General features: G+C 49.1%; 1 protein-coding gene across 4 annotated transcripts in view; it reads left to right on the plus strand.

Annotated features, from left to right (window-relative positions):
* CDH18 (cadherin 18) overlaps positions 1-20,960 on the plus strand; it is a 1,008,237-nt gene that overhangs the window by 924,922 nt on the left and 62,355 nt on the right. For all 4 annotated transcript variants that reach the window (XM_075921429.2, XM_089776420.1, XM_075921431.2 and 1 more), the window contains one exon: positions 12,531-12,652. In XM_075921429.2, the coding sequence (XP_075777544.1) occupies positions 12,531-12,652 (122 nt within the window). The remainder of the gene's footprint in view (positions 1-12,530; positions 12,653-20,960) is intronic.

Genomic DNA, 20,960 nt, shown 5'->3' on the forward strand with positions numbered 1-20,960 from the left:
CATTTGCATACTTCTGGCACAAGATCAGGCCAATGTAGACATAGCCTTAGTGGCCACTCTAACCACTTTAGTTTAACCATGTAGTACATATAGTGGTGTATTAATTCCTCAATCAGTAAATCCATACTACTGTAGCCCTGGGTGGTCTCGAGTGGGAAATTTTTGGGTAACATCCATCATGCTGTCAATTTAGACCGTGTCCTGAACCTGGGTCGGTATGCATGTTATTTGTGGGATGTATGCTGGTACCAAGATGATTCTTAACGAGGTGTTCTGTTACGACCCCTCTGTAACACATTTATAGCCCATGCCTGGCACTTCCTAGGTATGAGTGTTTCTGTAATATCAGCCCTGTTCTTGCCAATTTCTGTGAGCTGGGACTGCCTCTTGCTCACAGCCTAACTCTGCTTTACATTAGCAAAGACTTGACCATTGTTGTCTAGGTCCCAGGCCTCACATCTGGCCTGTGATATGTGGGCTTATGTTTCAGACCCTCATCTTACTACACTTCCCATTGCTTCTTGTTCTCTTGTCTGCCACTGAAAATAGCCTGAAGCCATACTCTTCGGAGCCTCTCTACAGTGAGTTGAAGGCTGCTATCAAATCTACCCTCTGTCATCTGTCCAAGTTTCCACTTCTTGTAAGCTTCCTTCTTCTGTTTAAGATCATCAGAGATTTCTCTGGTAAGCTAGGATGGTCGCCTACCATATTTGCTATTACTTCCGCATGTTAGGATGGTTTCTTCCTGCTCCCTCAAGAAGGTTTCTTTAAAATACTGCCAGTTCGCTGTACTCCTTTGTCCCTCATATTAGCCTGCTAGCTGATCCTTGCCATCAGTTATTGGAGAGAGTCAAAATCTGCTTTTCTGAAGTTGAGTCCATATTCAGCTGCTCTAATTTCTTCCTTTTGTCAGGATCCTCAGCTAAGCCATATCATGGTCACTGCTGCCAACTTTTTTGCCACCTACTTCTACCTCACCTATCACTTCTTCCTTGGTTGTGAGTAGCAGGTCAAGAGGAGCATGACCCCTAGTTGATTTTTCCAGCACTTGCACCAGGAAGTTGTCCTCAACACTCCAAAATTTCCTGGATTATCTCTGCACTGTTGTATTGCTTTCCCAGCAAATGTCATGATGATTGAAGCACCCCATAACAACAAGGGCCTGTAATCTGGAAGCTTCTCTTAGTTGTCCAAAGAAAGGCTCATCTACCTTTGCCTCCTGGACTGGTGGTAAATAGCAGATGCCTGCCATGACATTGCTCTTCTTGATCTCTCCTATAATCTTAACACAAAAACTCTCAATGGGGTATTTTTTACAGTTTCATACTAGAGCTCGGAGTAGTTGTACTCTTTTGCATTCAATGCAACTCCTCCACATTTTCTCCCTTTGTCTTTCCTGAATAGTTTATATCCATCCATGACAATGCTCCAGTCATATGAGTTACTATCCCCCTCAAAATCTAGTTTAAAGTCCTCCTCTCTAGGGATATGTCTACACTACAGCGTTATTTCGAATTAGCTTATTTCGAATTAACTGATTCGAAATAAGTTAATTCGAAATAACACATCTAGACCCAAAAACTAATTCGAAAAATTGATTCCAGCTAGGCATCAGGTCAGTAGTTGCTTTCTGTGGCTGCTGTCTGAGGCTATCTGAGGCGCGTGCTTAAAGGGACCCCCCTGGACAGCCGGTTCTCAGCTTTCCCGCTTGCTTGCCTACCTTGCTGAGGGACAGCAAAGCATTTTCCTCTCTGCCTGCCTGTTTCAGTCATTCTCATTGGGGACACCACAACAGTTGGCACCGTGGAGCCAGAGCTGCCCCTGGGCATTCTGGTGAAGTTTTTGGGTTTGTTGCTGCAATCCTGGCAGCAATGGCTGGAGGCTGCCTGGCACCATCTGGTGCACATCAGCCCTCTACCCCTCCCCCTGGCCTCCTTGGGGGCCGTGGAGGTGCCGCAGCAGAACCCAGATGCCAGCGTGCTCCGCCACATCTGGCATCTGGACACCAGCAGCTACTGGTAGGACCGCATCATCCTGGAGCACTGAGGAGAACCACAGTGGACCCAGAACTTCAGGATGAAGAAGGACACCTTCCTGGAGCTCTGCGAGTAGCTCGCCACTGCTCTGCGTCGATGGGACACTCACATGAGGCCCGCCATTCCCCTCCACAAGCAGGTGGCCATCGCCCTCTGGAAGCACTCCACACTGGACAGCTACCGATCCGTTGGGAACCAGTTTGGCGTGGTGAAATCCACCGTCGGTGCAGTGCTCATGCAGGTACGGCACTCATCGGACACTGGGCCGGGCGAGGATGGGGGGGCTGCAAGGAGGGAGTGGGCTGCCCCTGGGAAACGGGGAAGGAAGCGAAAGTGCCCTTCATGGGAGGGTTTGGTTTGTCCCAGCCGCACTACACATCACTCACGGTGGCCAGGATTGCAGCGGGGGTTGCTTCTGGGAATGAGGTGCGGGGCAGTGCAACGGAACAAACACTCCCAGGCACCTGGGCACTCCAGTGATTTGCAGTTTGATGTGTGTCTCTGCAGGTGGTCAAGGCCATCAACCGGGTAATGCTCCGCAGGGTTGTCCGCCTCACCGACCTGGACACGGTCATCCAGGGGTTCGGCACCCTCGGCTTCCCCAACTGTGGTGGGGCCATCGATGGTATGCACATCCCCATCTGTGCCCCGGAACACCAGCCCTCCCTGTATATCAACAGGAAGGGCTACTTCTCCATGCTCCTGCAGGCCGTGTCTGACCACCTGGAACAGTTAATGGACATTAATGTGGACTGGTCCGGCAAGGCACATGACGCCAGGGTGTTCCGCAACTCCTCCGTGTGCCAGAGGCTGCACGCCGGGACCTTCTTCCCCGACCGCCACATCAGGGTCAAGGATGTGGACATGCCCGTGTGCCTGGTGGGGGATGCGGCCTACCCCCTACAGCCCTGGCTGATGAAGCTGTAAACAGGGCACCTCAACCCCTCCTGAAAGGCCTTCAATGCCAGGCTCACCAGGGCCCACATCATGGTGGACAGGGCCTTCGGACTCCTGAAAGCCCACTTCAGATGCCTCCTCACCCGCCTCGACCTCACCGAGCACAATATCCCTCCCATGGTGGCAGCATGTTGTGTGCTGCACAATTTATGTGATAGGAAGGAGGAAGCTTTCCTGCCAACCTGGATGGCTGAGGCTGACTGCCTGGCTGCCCAGTATACACAGCCCTGCTCCGACGCCGTATGGGAGGCCCAGCAGGGGACTGTCCAGATCCGGGAAGCCCTGTGGGAGAGATTCCAGGTGGAGGAGGACTGAACTCTCCCTGGCATGCCCCACTGGGGCCTTCTTCCACCCTCACCGCCTTCCCCTTCCCCTTCCCCTTCCCTAACCCCCTTTTCTAACGTAAAATAAAAACACCTGTTTTGCCAACAAAAATTTCTGTTTATTTCACAGAACTGAGGTGGGGGGGAGGAGGGAATGAGGGCGGGAGAAGGGAGGGGGAAACCTGGGAGGAGGGAGCTGGAAGGGGGAGGCGAGGGGAGAAAGGAAGTGAAAGCTCAGGGTTTGGGGTCTTTTTGGCTCTCCCATCTTGCAGCACTGCAGGTGCGGGGAGCATCGGGGGGGAGTGGGTGTGGAGGGTGGAGCAGGAAGGCTGGGGGGTGGAGGAAGCAGAAGGGGGAGCAGGGGTGGGAGTAGGAGCGAGAGCTGGGGTGGCTGCAGGGGCTGGAGCAGGAGGAGGCAGGAACCTGTCCACCAGGGTCTGGAGGTGGCCTTGGAGGGCACAGCCCTGCTCCTCCAGTGCCTGCAACTCTGCTGTCGCAGCCGCAGGTCCTTGCGGACCCAGTGTTCCTGGTTGCAGAGCTGCTGCCCCAGTAGCCACAGGTGCCGCCGCTGGTACTCCTCCTGGTTCCAGGTGCGCCTGCTGGCCTGGGTGCAGGTGGCTGTTGCAAGCGGGGTGGTGCGCCCTGCAGTCCCAGGTGTTGCGGCTGTGGTGAAACAAAAGCAGTGGTCAGTACTCCCTGGGAACACAGTGGGTGAAACCCAGCTCTCCTCTACAAGGCGAGGTCAGTGTGTGGGGAATGAGCTAGGGCCCCTGCATGACATCCAGCTGCTGCTCCATGGTGGGCATGGCCCAGGCACACGTTCCCTGGGCTTCCTCTCCCCCCCTGCCACAAAAGGGGAGCATGTTGGCACTCACTTGTGGAGCCCTCCCTGGCCTCAGATGACACAGCTGATGGGCTTTGTGGGATGACTCGGGGGTCCTGGGTCCTAGGCAGGCTCCCTGAAAGCTCCTGCGGCTCTTGGCTGTCATCCTCCTCATCTTCCTCCTCTTCCCCTGTTTCAGGGGCTGGGTCCTCTGTTATTCGAAATAACACATCTAGACACAAAAACTATTTTGAAATAGCATTTTGCTATTTCGAAATAGCACGTCCACACTGAGTGGACCCTGAACCAAAGTTAAGGCTGGCCAGAACCAGTGCCTGTAGGGCATCAGGTTAGGACTTATTATGTGGGGCTGCTGCCTGAGGCTTACTGAGCTCCTTGCTTAAAGGGACCCTACCTCTACCCCTACCCCAGAGAGACAGTTCTCAGGGTTCCCCACTTGCTTGTCTACCTCGATGAGGGACAGCAAAGCTGTCCTGTCTTGGAGTGCCCTGAGTGCCCGAACTCAGGACACCACAGCAATCGGCCACATGGAGACAGAGCTGCCCTTGGGCATGCCAGTATGTCTTGTGGGGTCATTGCTATCAGCCTGGCTGCACTTACTACAGGCTGCCATCCGGGGGATCCATCAGGGGGCTGTCAGGATCCAGGAGGCACTGTGGGAGAGCGTCCACCCCGAGGAGCCCTCAGAGCCTCCCCAGTCCTCCCCACCAGGGGCTCGTGCCCCATTCCTCCCTCATGTCCTTCCACTTACCCCTCCCTAGCCTCCCTTCCTGATGTCAAATAAAAGACACGTATGTTCAAAAATAGAAATTGGGTTTATTGAACAAAACTGGGGGTGGGAGGAATGAACACCTGGGGAGACTGGGAAAAGGAGGTGGGAGAGGGGAAGAGAGAGGGTGGGAGAGGGGAGGGGGAAACCTGGGAAGAGGGAACTGAAAGGGGAAGAAAGGGGAAGAAGGGGGAGGGGAAGCTGAGGGCTCGGGTTGGGGGGTCTTGCTGGACCAACTTGACTTTCATGCTAATCTGCTCCTGGGTTCACATGTCTCCTTTGGTGGCCAGGCTGGCAGCTATCCTGCCACAGACTGCTGCCTTCCTCTGTCTAGTGTGGAGATCGTGGACATTGGGGGCATCCCCCCCATACCTGAATAAGGTCCATGATCTCCACCCTGGACCAGAAGGCACCCACCTTCTCCAGACCCTGTCAGGCTCCTGGGAGCTGGCAGACTGCTCTTGGGGAGCGGTGGAGGGCTGGCTTCCAGTGGCTTGCTGGCTCCTGTTTAGGGGCCACTGGGTCAGGGGCCCCGGTAGCCATTGCTAGGAATGTCAAATTCCCATCAACTTTCTTAAGCTGTGAATGTCTGAATTTTTGGAAAAAGAAAGTAAAAAATGACCATATGAAACAACAACACCGAATGTGGGAGCTTTGATTCACAGTCAGATAGGAAGTAAGAATCCTGGCGACATTATCTACACAATTTTTCAAATCTTTGAGGCTCTAAGACAAAATGAGATACTGGAAAACAAAGATACTTAATATTGTTGTTTGTTTCTTATTCCCCCCCTACCACCATTCTTCCATTTCTCATTCCAAAGGATTGGCACAAATATATAGAAACAAAGCAGCAGCTCTGTGGGGGTATGTCTACACTACAGCACTAATTCAAACTAACTTAGTTCGAAGTACTTAATTCGAACTAAGCTAATTCGAATTAGCGCATCTAGATTTAAAATCTAGTTCGAATTAGCGTTTTGCTAATTTGAACTAGCATGTCCACATTGAGTGGACCCTGAACTGAAGTGAAGGCTGGCCGGAAGCAATGCCAGCAGGGCATCAGGTTAGGACTTAGAGCTTGGAGCTGCTGTCTCAGGCTAGCCGAGGGCTGTGCTTAAAGGGACCTGACCCCCACCCCGGACAGACAGTTCTCAGGGTTCCCCGCTTGCTTGTCTATCTCGATGAGGGACAGCAAAGCGGTCCTGTCTTGGAGTGCCCTGAGTGCCCACACTTGGCACATCACAGCACTTGGCCATCAGCCCGGCTGCACTTGTCGCAGGCTGCCATCTGGGGGAGTCAATCAGGGGGCTGCAGGAGAGCTTCCACCCCGAGGAGCTCGCAGAGCCACCTCAGTCCTCCTCATCGGGGGCTCATACCCCATTCCTCCCTCACCTCCTTTCTCTTACCCCTTCCTAGCCCCTCTTCCTGATGTACAAAATAAAGGACACGTGTTCAAAAATAGAAACTCTCTTTATTTAACAAAAGTGTGGGGGGGGATTAGCCTCTGGGGAGACTGGGAAAAGGAGGTGGGAGAGGGGAGGGGAAAACCTGGGAGGAGGTAGCTGGAATGGGGAAACCAGGGGAAGAAGGAGGAGGGGAAGTATCAAACTATGGTACGCCATATCTTCAGTACTGTGTACAGATGTGATCTCCTCACTTCAGAAAAGATGTTTTGGCCTTGCAAAGTGTTCCGAAAAGGGCAACTAAAATGATCAGGGGTTTGGAACAGGTCCCATATGAAGAGAGGCTAAAAAGACTGGGACTTTTCAGCTTAGAAAAGAGGAGACTGAGGGGGGATATGATAGAGGTCTATAAAATCATGAGTGGTGTGGAGAGGGTGCATAAAGGAAAGTTCTTCATTAGTTCCCATAATAGAAGGACTAGAGGACACAGCCCTTAATTCGAACTACTTAATTCGAACTAGGCGTTAGTCCTCCTAGAATGAGGTTTACCTAGTTCGAATTAAGCGCTCCGCTAGTTCGAATTAAGTTCAAACTAGCAATTTGCCCGTGTAGCGCCTATCAAAGTTAATTTGAACTAACGTTTGTTAGTTCGAATTAAGTTTGTAGTGTAGATGTATCCTGAGTTATGATGCTCCCTGCATTTTTATGCACCTGGGCTACGTCTAGGCTGGCATGATTTTCCGGAAATTCTTTTAACAGAAAAGTTTTCCGTTAAAAGCATTTTTGGAAAAGAGTGTCCAGATTGGCACGGACGTTTTTCCGCAAAAGCACTTTTTGCGGAATACTGGCCGTAGCCAATCTAGACGTTCTTTTGTGCAAAAAATCCCCGATCGCCATTTTTGCGATGGGTGCTTTTTTGCGCAAAACAAATCTCAGCTGTCTATACTGGCCCTTTTGTGCAAAAGTTTTGCGCAAAAGGGACTTTTGCCCGAACGGGAGCAGCATAGTATTTCTGCAAAAAGCACTAATTTCTTACAGTAGGAAGTCAGTGCTTTTGCAGAAATTCAAGGGGCCAGTGTAGACAGCTGGCAAGTTTTCTGGAAAAGCGGCTGATTTTCTGGAAAAACTGGCCAGTCTAGACACAGTCCCCGCTGTAAAGTGCCCTTTTTAAAGGCAAAATGTGGCTTTGCACAAAACACATCGCCATTGTCTGAAATCTTTGGTGTACATCAGGGGTTCCCAAACTTTTTGACATGGGGACCAGTAAATCCATTCACAAGCTTTTGGAGAACCCATAACATTCATTTGCATATTCATTAAGCAGATGGTGAATATTCAAATAAGTTGTTTCTGGTCCTCCCAAATCCCCCATTGCCAGCTTTAGCAAAGCTTTTGATACGGTCACCCACAATATTCTTGCCAGCAAATTAAGGGAATATGGATTGGATAACTGGACTGTAAGATGGATAGAAAGCTGGCTAGACCAGGGTTTCCCAAACTTTTTACTTTAGTTGGAGCCTGGTTTTTTTCAGTAATGTTTTTTGCAGCCCAAAAATATAAACACATATAAAAAAAGAATTAAAAATGAATACATTTTCAGTGTTTCACCTAGCCTGGGCCAGGGCTTGGGGGACCCGGTGCCGCATGGGCACTCCGGGAGGCAGGAGCAGGAGCAGGAGTAGGGTATCTGGCTAGGAGTATTTTTTTCCCGCGGCCCGGTACCGGGCCACGGCCCATAGTTTCGGAAACGCTGGTGTACATTAAGGGTGTGTCTACACAGCAAAATTATTTTGGAATAACAGACTTTCTTCTGAAATAATTATGTGAGTGTCTACACAGCAATTCCATTATTTCAAAATAATTTTGAAATAACAGATGGCTTATTCCGACTTCTGTAAACCTCATTCTGCAAAGAATATCACCTATTCCAAAATAGCTATTTCAAAATAAGGTGTCTGTAGATGTCCAACTTCTGCTGTTTAGAAATAGCCCCTCACCAGAGCCATTCTAAGTTATTCCTCCTGGGGCGCTAAATTGAGATAGCATGTCTACATTAGGAAAGACTGCTTATTCTTAAATAACTGCAGTGTAGACGTAGTCTAAAATATTAAGGGTAGACTTCATACTAAGTGTCTCTTGTAATGACTTCCCTTGTAATTTTCTTGATAGCTGAGCCAGTTGTGAGTTGGGTGCATCCCCTATCTACAATTGCATCTGCCTGCCTGACCCGGATTCACAGGTGAAAACAAGGATGAGCTCATAAGGGAGTAGATGGAATGTTTGCACTCCCTCGTGCAGAGTGCCTGGATTGGGTCTTCAAGAGGAGAAGAGGGCCGCCCTAGCACACCAGCAGGAGACCATGTTCTCCATCTTCACCTCTGTGATGGAATGCATGGTGACCTCCTTGGAGTAGGCCACCAGCAGAACCTCACCCATTCCATGACTTTCACTGTCAGGATCCCAAGGGGCCACTGGGACCCCAGAATATGGGGGAAGGTGTCCTTTAGGACAGCCAGAGCCTCCAAACCATACGAAGGCAGGCACCAGTCCCGATCCCATTCCTGAGTCCCCTCCCTCCTACAATGAAGGGGATGTTGTGCTCACTCAGGTCCAAGCAGGTGAGGAGACTCCTGAACCTCCTTTTAAATGTCCAAATGCATATTTGACCCCCATTCTGCAGTACCCAGTTCATTCCCTCATGTCCATCACCCTCATATGCATTCCTGTTTGTTGATTAATGATCTCTTTATTGCTGGAACTGCAGGGGGAAGGAGGGCAAGGAAGGGGCAGACTGGGGAAGGGAGGACAGGGGAAGGGAAGGGTGTGGGATGAAAGAGAAATGCAGGGAATGCAGGGGCTCCTTGTGGAAAGCCATGGGGGATAGTCTCAGGACTGGCCTTGCATAAAACTGTCCTTCAGTGTCTCTCTGATTAGCACTGCCCCTTGCTGTACTCTGCTTATGGTGCTGGTGTCCGGCTGCTTAAACTCCCTGGCCAGGTATTCTGCTTCAGCCTCCCCCACTCTAGCAGAAATATTTTCCCCTTGTTCTTGCACAGGTTGTGGAGCACACAACATACCACCACATGAAGGACATGTTGCACTTGCTCAGGTCCAGGCAGGTCAGGAGACTCCTGAACCTCCCTTTAAATGTCCAAATGCACATTTGACCCCCATTCTACATTTGCTCAGCCTGTTATTTAACTCCTCCTTGTTGGGGTCCAGGCTGCCTGTGTAGGGCTTCATGAGTCACAGGAGCAAGGAGAAGGCTGGATCACCCAGGATCATGATGGTCATGTCCTCCTCTCTGGCTGTGATTGTCCTGTCTGGGGAAAAAAGTCCCAGCATGCATCTTTTGGAAGAAGCAGAAATTCCAAAAGATGAAGGCATCATGCACCTTTCCTGACCATCCAATATGATGTCATTGAAGCGTCCCTTGTGATCCAGGAACACCTGCAGCACCATGGAGGTGTATCCATTCCTGTTGATGTACTCTGAGGCAAGGTAGTCGGGACCAGGATGCGGTTGTGAATTCAATGTTCTTCCTCCTGCCCCCCAGTTAGGGAAGCCCATGGTGGCAAAGCCATCCATGATGCTGTCCACCTTCCCCAAAGTCATGATCCTCCATTGCAGGATGTTGTTGATGGCCTTCACTACTTGTATGAGCACAGCCCCAACTGTTGATTTTCCCACCCCAAACTGTTTCCCTACTGAGTGGTTGCTGTCTGGCATAGCAAACTTCCAGAGGGCAATTGCCACGCCCTTCTGCATGGTGAGAGCAGGACTCATGCAGATATCCCGTTGCTTCAGGTCAAGGACAAGCCACTCTAAGAGTTCGGAGAAGGTGGCCTTGAGCATGCAGAGGTTCTGTAGCTACTGCTAATCATCCCATCCCTGCATGATGATGCAGTCCCATCATTACAAGCTCATCTCCCACTGCTAAAAGAGGCATTCCCCTTTGCCCAGGGGAGTGAGTGATATGCTCATCATACTGTGGCATCTACCTATTTTCTTTAAGTGGAAATGATTTCCACTCTCCACAGCATGCCTCCCTCAAAAGCTAAAATTTAGGACATGGCGTTTGGTCCTGCCATGAGGGCAGGGGACTGGCCTTGATGACCTCTCAAGGTCCCTTCCAGTTCTAGTATTCTATGATTTTAAAGTAAATATTACATCTCAAATCCCTGAGATTTTTCCTAAACTCCTAGAGAGGTCACTTAGTAATCTCAGGAATTCACTTTTTCATTCAGGTAACATCCATGTTTTTCCAAATCTAATGGTCTCTAGGCATATGTCTATTCTCTAATGTCAGCCCAGGATTAGTAGAACTCAAATGAATGGATTGTAGATTTGTTAACCTAGGTCTTGAGCATTGAAACTCATTTGTAACCCCAGGTTAGAAATTGTTGAAACTCAAGTTCCAACCTAGGACTCCAACATCTACATTCCATTATCTGGGCCAGTCATATCATATCCCTTTCCTAAGTTTCTTACCACTCTCCCAAAATGTGGCTACTCTAACTAATGTTCCCTCTAATATTTTCCATCCATATGCTGATTTTTTTCAATCCATGTGCAGAATTTTGTTATGCATACTGAGGCAAGTGTGAATGGGCAACACTAGTAGAAACATAAACCTAACTGTGGGCACTCTGCTAATCATTTGGGCGGTATTGGAATCTCTCCTAAATGGCTGCACGATTGCCCAGCTTACAGGGAATGCTGGTTCTAACCATTTGCTTGTGGTGCAGTATGCAAAAACTTGATCTTACACCAAACTTGACAAAGAAAGGACAAAGAAAGTTGGTCCATGGGACTGTGGGATATTTTGGTGGGGCTGTGACTATACCACAGAGCAATAGGGCTGGAACTATGATCCCAACGTGGTCCTGAATTGGAGACTTTAGCCACCTGAGGTCAAAGCCCTGGGTTAGCATTTCTATAGAGATGGAAGGTGGAATAGTACTGAGTACTGACCCTGGGCTTATATTGCAGTATAGATTAAATTTTAAAAGGGAGTGTTTGACTTTTTCCCCCAGAAAGGATCCATTGATACCTTGGGAAGGACACCTTCAGATGATTTAAGGGGCACGCTGTTTTAGCCTCAGGCCACCTGTTTTTTGCCTCACATTTGTCAGAAAACATCCTTGCTATTATATCAACCTGAAGAGTGGATGTGGCAGAATTACCACATACAGTATTTTCGGAAAGTAAATAGTTTTGAGGTCAGATCCAAAGTTTGTAACTAAAGTGGTATCTGTCTTTCATTTGCACACGTGCTGGCAGTATTATAATGAAGAATGCTAATTATAAATGGTTCTTCACATAAAATTTATACAACAAAATATAAAAAGCCAAAGTACGGTAATGAGAATGAGCAAATATGTATACAGATCACAGAAATATGCATTTCCTTTCTGTTTCTTCATGAAAAACTGTTAATTAAAATCAATCTGTTTCTTGTACTTTTGGTTTTGATTTTTATGGAAATCGGGAACATACCTAATCTGCTCAAATAAATTCTTGGGATTTTTAAACCTAAAATACTTACTTTATCATTCATTATTTTATTATTGTTTATGAGGTTGACTGTGCACCTTTGAAGTTAATAGGAAAACTCCTACTGACATCATTAAAGCAGGATCAAGACTGATTTTATTATATGTATATAATTTGCAGCTGTGTAATGTCTTGCATGGAAGCTGGAGCCCTGTTTGTCAAAATGGATTAACTATGTTTGCATGTTTTTTTCACTTCAGTGTTAGATTTTCATATATTGAAATCTTTGAGGGATGGAGGGAAAAAAGTGCTGTATTTAATTTTAGATTTTATTCAATATTCACTGACACTTTCAGGTTATTTGTGACACTAATTGATCATTTTTTGGAATGTAGTGTGACACCAGGCAATAAACTCTGACAATTTTTTCCCTCTTCAGTTTCCGAGTAACTTGTAATTTCCCTGATATGACAAAATAGCAATTTAGTATTCGTGCTGTGCCTGCCTATTCATTTTTCATTTTTCAAAATGTTAATGAGACTCAGCAAATAGGATCTTTATAAAATTATCATGATTGAAAGATCTACTGTAATAGCTGGGACTTTTGACATACCATCATTTAAAAAAATGTTTAAACAAGACTTTAAAGTGTGTATTTGAAATGTCTAATGACCGTGTCCATTTTTATGTGTATTACAGACAACCCTGGCCTGTTAAGCCATGTTCCAGTTGATATTAGAATCCTGGATGTCAATGACAACCCTCCAGAGCTTGCCAGAGAATATGATATTTTTGTCTGTGAGAATGCAAATCCCGGCCAGGTAATCCATTGGTCTCACTGTTCTCTTTCCCTTAATGTATAGCAAAAGAACATTTTTTTCTCTTGGGGTGCGTCTAGACTACAGGGTTTTTTTGGAAAAAGGGCTGTTTTTCAAAAAAACCTTCACCTATGTCCACACTGCAATCGCATTAGTTCGAAAGAAAATCAAAAGAACGCAGGGGGTTTTCCAACATTGGTAAACCTCGTTCTACGAGAAAGAGCATCTTTTCCGAAAGAGCTCTTTCAGAAAAAGGCATGTGTGAACATGGAAAAGGCAGTTCTTTCTAAAGAAGAGGCCTCCAGGGAAAAGCACAGGTGCCCTGGTGGATACTCCATCCACAGTAATCACAGCTCTATAGTTCCTGTCTCATGGAAGCTCTTAAAGCTGCAAGCACCTGGGACAAGTCTTGTGCCAGAAGCTGGCCTTGCAGCAGGACGTTGACTGCGTGTCTCTGACTGCCACAGACCTGCTGACAGATAGCAGAGCCACAAGCCATCTGAGACTCCCCTGGCCCTTCCAGGGAGCAGCCTCAGGGGTCCCAGGACCTATCCAGGGGCAACAAATGCCAGGCACCTTCCTGGACCAGCCCAGAGATCCTGTCCCTCCTGGAGCTGTGCGGGGAGGAGGAAGCCCTGAAGGATGTGACCTCCAAGCACCGCAATGTGGACATTTATGGGCACACAGCCAAAGTTCTGGCCAAGAAGGGACACCACCCTTGCACCCTCGACCAAGTCCAGAGCAAAGTAAAGGATCTCTGGCAAAGGTACACCCGGGCCAGGGAGCGTAGCTCTTGCTCCAGGGGAGGACCACACTTCTGCTCATACTATAGAGAGCTCTATCAGATACTGGGTGGTAGGCAAGCCATTTCCCCATGCATACTGGTGGACTTGTGCTTGGAGACACGGTGGTCACCCTGCCAGAGCTCCTGGAGTTGGACAACAACAATGACGACGATGGACATACGCTGCAGGAGGAGGGGGACACCAGCAGTGTCATCACTCTCAGCCTGGAGCTGGTACCACAGGCCCTGGACATCTCCCAGGCATCATCTGACACCGGGGAAGGAACATCAGGTGAATGCTGTCAGGTTAGCGCACACACAGGGCGGGAGAGGCAGGAACACAGAGGATGGGGCGCGATCATTGCTGGACAGGCTCGGCCTGGACAGCGTACAGCTGGCCATGCACATGCAAGCACGTGCAGTGGCAGTGTGCAAAACTTGGTCTCAGGAGCCAGTCCTGGAGCACACATGGTCTGCTGCCTGGGGGAAGGCCCCACACATGTCTGACCCCTGGAAAGGCTGTTCTCCCTCCCTCCCCCCGGCAGTACTGGAAGCAGACAGAGCACAGGGGCGCACGCACAACCCACACAGATCGACGAGTGTTGCACACAGCACATGGACATGCCTGCAAACATGAGGCACCACCTGCTCCCTCAGACAGCGCTGCCAGGTGCAGGTGTGTGAGGGGGGCCCCAGAGAGGGCCAGGCCACTCCAGGCCCCTCTCCCGCCCAGGGGAGCCCACTCTGGCTGGACACTTCCCTGGCCTGCTTCTCCAGGACGGGGGGGGGGGGGAGGATGGTCCCCTGGGCACCTCAGAGCCCCGGTGGCCTGCTCTCTGGACATCACTGTCCCTTATTCCAAGGACAGTTGCTCACTGCTCACAGAGGAGGGCACAGCATGGATGACTGACAGCCTCTCCCTCATGTTCTCCACAGCTAAACCAGCTGTCGCTGAAGGGAAAGCCACACCAGCCCAGGCAGCTGACCGAAGCCGGGGGAGCCACAAGCACTGGAGGGTCCACCACGACCTCATGTGACAGCACATCACAGTCTTGCAAGACATGAAGCAAACACTTGCCCAAAAGTGATAGAAATGTAGCCGTGTTAGTCTGCGATGATGCCAAGTGGCACTATCGCTGCTGGTGCGGCAGGGCGAAAACATGTGTGCCATCATCCAGGAGGTGATGGCATACCCAGGTCTTGTCCCTGCTCCCGCTCCCCGCATTCCCACTTCCTGCATCCCTGCTCCCCCTGCCATCCCTGAGCCTGCCCAGCCACCTGTTGTCCCAGGCTCCACCCAACCCCGAGTCTCCAGATCCGAGGCGGCACTTGCAGGTGCTCCACGCACCACTCCCAGCCCTGAGCCCCCCTCCAGGTTCTCAGCCCCCCCTTTTTTTCCCCTCTCCAGGTTTTCAACCCCACTCCACCTCAGTTACTTTGATTATAAAGAACAAATAACAAAGTTTATTTTGAAAGCAAAACTGGTGTGTTTATTAATTGTACAGGGATTGGGGGCAGGGAGGGGTTATGGTGAGTAAGGCATTGCAGCGCAAGGCACAAACCCCTATTGGAGAGGCCATGGGGAGAGTTACTGGGCTCCTTCAGAGAACCTCTCTCAGGTCCTCCCGGATGCGCACACTGGCCTGATGGGCCTGGCTGATGGCAGCTGTCTGTGGCTATTCAAAGACCTTTCCCTCACAACCAGCCTCTGTCCCCCACCCCAGGAGGAAGGCCTCCCCTTTATTCTCCACTAGGTTGTGGAGCACGCAACACGCAGAGACCTCCTCGGGGATGTTGCGCTGTCCCACGTCAAGGCGTGTCAGCAGGCACCTGAACTAGGCCTTGAGGCACCTCAAGGTGCATTCCACATGCACGCGAGCCCAGTTCAGGTGCACGTTAAATTGTTCCCTGCTTGGGTCCAGGTGGCCAGTGTAGGGTTTCATGAGTCACAGCATCAGTGGTAGGCCATGTTGTCCACAATGCAAATCGACATCTGCATGTCCCCAACCACAGAGTCCCACTGGGGGAAGAATGTGCCAGCCTGTGGTAGAGGCTTGAGTTCCTAAATAAGCAGGCATCATGTACCCGGCCTGATCTGACCACACTACAAAAATGTCTGGAAACTCCCCAGTGGTTGACCAGGGCCTGCAGCACCATGTAGAAGTAGTCCTTTCTCTTTATGTATTGGGCTGCTTGGTGCTGTGGTGCATGTATCGGGATGTTGGTCCCATCGATTACTCCTGCACAGTTTGGGAATTCAAGGGCACCAAATCCGGCCATGTTTCTGAAGTGGATGATTCTGCGCAGCAGGATGGAGTTGATGGCCTTCACCCCCTGCAGAAGGAGACATAGAAACACACAAAACAGAGAACGAGAGGGAGTGCCTTAGCCCTTGGGAGGTGCCCATTCCCTTCCCATTCCCCCCAAAGACCCCAGGAGCCACCCCCTATGAGGCTGCCCCCCCAGCAGCAGGGTTGCATGAGGGCAGGGTGGCACAGTGCACCCCCTCCCCCGGGGATGGGCCTTGCCCCCTTCCCCACTTCACCCCCCACTTTCCCCTCCCCTTTCCCGAGGGTCTCCCTTTTCCAGCCCCCTCCCTGCAGGGAGTGTACCCCGAGAGTGCCTTACATCCATAAAGACGACCCCAAAAGTGGACTTCCCCATGCCGAACTTGTGTCCTACCAAGCAATAGCTGTTGGAGAGCTTCCATGTGGCAATTGCAACCCTCTTCTCGAGGGAGATGGTGGGCCGTAGGTGGGTGTCCTGTCATTGGAGAGCAGGGACGAGCCAGGCACACAGCTCCAAGAACGTGGTCTTCTGTATGTGGAAGTTTAGGAGCCACTGCTAGTCGTCCTACTGCTCCATCATGAAGTGGTTTCACCATTCAAAACTGGTGTCCAGGCTCCAAAATTGCCTCTTGACCGTGAGGTACGGGGCAAGGGCATTGCTCCCACATCAAGGCAGAGGTTCTCAATGCTGAGCTTGGATTTGAGCTGAGGCAGGACCATCATGATGGTCTGCTGAAAGTGCTGCAGAAGCTACAGCATGACAGTGTGGGGCCGTCTCATGCCCAAGGGCAGCTCTGGCTCCATGGCAAAAAGAGAAAAAAATACTGTGGCATCCAACAAAGCTGGCAACCAAAGCATGCACTACAAAAGCTTTTCTGTCCCTCAGAGAGGTAGGCAAGCATGCAGCAGAACCTGAGAAATGGCTGTCCAGCGGGTCTCTTTAATCACGCGTCTCAGACAGCCTTAGGCAACAGCACCTGGAAGTAACTGCTGACCCTAATGCCCTGGCTGAAGTGGTTCCGGGTGGCCTTTTATGTGAGAGTGTGTCCAATGAGTATGGATGCTCGCTTCCAAAAAAGCAGATGGCTTCTTTGATCTGCTTTTGAGGTGTGGATGCTCTCTTTCAAAAGAAGCTTGCAGTCTAGCCTACCCATCATGTTGTATGAAAAAAAAGTTTGATTCAATGGGCATTTGAGAATCATAACTTTTCAGGTTTAAAAAAAAGCCGTTATATTTTTATATTTAGTATTTGGACTTTTGAATGTGACAGGTGGAAGGCAATGTGTTTTGGGGATATTTTAAAATACCATTGAGATGTTAATGTTAAAAGTCAAATGTCTGTGTTCAGTGAACTTTATTAACCACTCATGTAATCTCATTAAAAAATGAATTAGTTTGATGGGATCTGTTTTCCATAAATCTATGTTCATTTGCATTTATTGCATTAGTTCCTTTTAATTCTTTATCAATTAAATCCCATATAAGCTCTATATTATCATGCCTGGGACTGATGTCAAACTGACAGATCTAAAGTTTATGCTTTTTCAAAATTAGCACATTAGCTGTCTTCTGTTCTTCTGGAATTTCCCCTCCCAGATGATTTGGTTCATAATTGTTTATTGTTGTATGAAACTAGCTTGATTAAAAATACCAAGTACATACATTAAGGCTATGTCTACACTGGCATGATTTTCCGCAAATACTTTTAACGGAAAAGTTTTTCCGTTAAAAGTATTTGTGCAGGAGAGTATCTACACTGGTATGTGCTTTTGCACAAAAGCATCCGTGCCAGTGTAGACGCTCTCTTGCACAAGAAAGCTCCAATGGTCATTTTAGCCATTGGGATTTCTTGCGTAAGAAATTGATGTTACCTGTCTACACTGGCCTCTTAGAATCATATAATCTTAGAACCATAGAACTGGAAGAGACCTCAGAAGATCATCAAGTCCAGCCCCCTGCTCTAGGCAGGACCAATCCCAACTAAATCAACCTGGCCAGGGCTTTGTCAAGCCGAGACTGAAACACCTCTAGGGATGGAGACTCCACTGCTTCCCTAGGTAACCCATTCCAGTACTTCACTACCCTCCTAGGGTATGTCTACACTACCCTCCTAATTCGAACTAGGAGGGTAATGTAGGCATACCGCACTTGCAAATGAAGCCCGGGATTTGAATTGCCCGGGCTTCATTTGCATGAAGCCGGCCGGCGCCATTTTTAAATGCCGGCAGTTCGAACCCCGTGCCGCGCGGCTTCACGCAGCATGGAGTAGCTAGTTCGGATTAGGCTTCCTAATCTGAACTAGCTGTACTCCTCGTGGAATGAGGAGTACGGCTAGTTCAGATTAGGAAGCCTAATCCGAGCTAGCTACTCCGTGCCGCAGGTAGCCACGGGGCACGGGGTTCGAACTAGCCGGGATTTAAAAATGGCGGCGCCCAGCTTATACAAATGAAGCCTGGGAAATTCAAATCCCACCACAACTTGAGACCATTGCTCCTTCTTCTGCCATCTGTCACTACTGAGAACAGCCTCTCTCCATCCTCTTTGGAACCTCCCTTCAGGAAGTTGAAGGCTGCTATCAAATCCCCCCTCACTCTTTGCTTCTGCAGACTAAACAGACCCAACTCCCTCAGCCTCTTCTCATAAGTCATATGCTCCAACCCCCTAATCATTTTGGTTGCCCTCCGCTGGACCCTCTCCACTGCATCCACATCCCTTTTGTAGTGGGGGGCCCAGAACTAGACACAATACTCCAGATGTGGCCTCACCAAAGCTGAATAAAGGGAAATAATGACATCTCTGGATCTGCTGGCAATGGTCCTCTTAATGCAACCTAATATGCCATTAGCCTTCTTGGCTAAAAAGGCACACTGTTGACTCAGATCCAGCTTCTCATCCAATGTAACCCCCAGGTCCTTTTCTGCAGAACTACTACTTAACCGGTTGGTCCCCAGCTTGTAACTATGCTTGGGATTCTTCCATCCCAAGTGCAGAACTTCTACACTTGTCCTTGTTGAACCTCATCAGATTTCTTGTGGCCCAATCCTCCAATTTGTCTATGTCACTCTGGACCCTATCTCTGCCCTCAAACGTATCTACCACTCCTCCTAGCTTAGTGTCATCCGCAAACTTGCTGAGGGTGCAATCCATCCCCTCATCCAGATCATTAATAAAGATATTGAACAAAATCGGTCCTAGAACCGAACCTTGGGGCACTCTGCTAGAAACTGACCGCCATCCTGACATCGAGCCTTTGATCACTACCCGCTGGGCCCGGCCTTCTAGCCTTCTTTCTATCCATCTTACCGTCCATATATCCAATCCACATTCCCGTAACTTGCTGGCAAGAATATTGTTGGAGACCGTATCAAAAGCCTTGCTAAAGTCAAGGTATATCACATCCACTGATTTTTCCATGTCCACAGAGCCACTTACCTCATCATAGAAGCTAATCAGATTGGTCAGGCATGACTTTCCCTTTGTGAATCCATGCTGACTATTCCTAATCACTTTCCTCTCTTTCAAGTGCCTCAAAATGGATTCCTTAAGGATCCCTTCCATTATTTTTCCGGGAACCGAGGTAAGACTGACCGGCCTATAGTTCCCTGTATCAACCTTCTTCCCTTTTTTGAAGATGGGCACTACATTTTCCTTTTTTCGATCATCCGGGACGTCTCCCGATCTCCACGACTTTTCAAAGATAATAGCCAAAGGCTCCTCAATGACATTTGCCAACTCCCTCAGTACCCTCGGATGCATTAAGTCCAGACCCATGGATTTGTGTACGTTTAGCTTTTCTAAATAGTTCCTAACCTGTTCTTTACCCCCCAAGGGCTGTCCATCTTCATCCCATCTTGCATCACTTAGCGCATTAGTCCGGGAGCCCACCTTATCCGTGAATACAGAGGCAAAGAAAGCATTGAGTACTTCAGCTTTCCCCACATCATCTGTCACTAGGTTACCTCCTTCATCCATTAGGGGCCGCACACCCTCTCTGATCACCTTCTTGTTAACATGCCTGTAGAAACCTTTCTTGTTATCCTTCACATCCTTAGTCAGTCGCAATTCCATTTGCGCTTTCGCCTTCCTGATAACCCCCCGTCATTCTCGAGCTATACATTTAAACCCCTCCCTGGTCATTTGTCCAAGTTTCCACTTTTTGTAAGATTCCTTTTTGTGCTTAAGTTCACCAAGGATTTCCCCTGTAAGCCAATCCGGTCTCCTACCATGTTTGCCTCTCTTGCTACGCATCAGAATGGTTTCTTTCTGTGCCTTCAGTAAGGCGTCTTTAAAATACTGCCAGCTGTCCTGGACTCCTGTCCCCTTCATGTTAGCATCCCAGGGGATTCTGCCCATCAGGTCTCTGAGGGAGTCAAAATTTGCTTTTTTGAAGTCCAAGGTGTGTATTTTACTACTCTCTTTTTTTCCTTTGGTCAGGATCCTGAAATCTACCATCTCATGATCACTGCTTCCCAGGTTGTCACCCACCTCTACTTCCCATATTAGTTCCTTCCTGTTTGTGAGCAGAAGGTCAAGCCGCGCATGGCCCCTCGTCAGATCCTTCACCACTTGTGTCAAGAAGTTATCCCCAACATTTTCCAAAAACTTCCTGGATTGCCTGTGTACTGCCGTATTGGTTTCCCAACAGATGTCAGGGTGATTAAAGTCCCCCAGAAGAACCAGGTTCTGTGATCTGGAAGTTTCTCTCAGTTGTCCGAAGAAAGCCTCATCTACTTCATCCACCTGATTCGGTGGCCTGTAGCAGACACCAACCACATCACTGCTGTTGTTTGCGCCTTTAAACTTAACCCATAGACTCTCAACAGGTTTTTCTCCATTTGTATACTGGAGTTCAGAGCAATCGTAATGCTCTCTTACACATAGTGCAACTCCTCCTCCTTTTCTCCCCTGCCTGTTCTTCCTGAACAGTCTATACCCTTCCATGACAGTGCCCCAGTCATGCGAGCCATCCCACCAAGTCTCTGTTATCCCAATTAAATCATATTTCTTGAACTGGGCCAGGGCCTCCAGTTCTTCCTGTTTGTTGCCCAGGCTTCTCGCATTAGAGTACAAACACCTCAGGTAACAAGTTGATCACCCCATCTTCTCCATTTTAATCAGGGGTCCTCCTTTCTTGCTCGTTCCTCTTTGCATTTCTTCCCAGTATCCGACTTTTCCACTCCCCTCAGGGTTTTGGTCACCATCCCCCGACAAACCTAGTTTAAAGCCCTCCTCACTAGGT

Source organism: Pelodiscus sinensis, chromosome 2, assembly GCF_052426305.1.
Source record: "Pelodiscus sinensis isolate ZL-2025 chromosome 2, ASM5242630v1, whole genome shotgun sequence".
Lineage (NCBI taxonomy): Eukaryota > Metazoa > Chordata > Testudines > Trionychidae > Pelodiscus > Pelodiscus sinensis.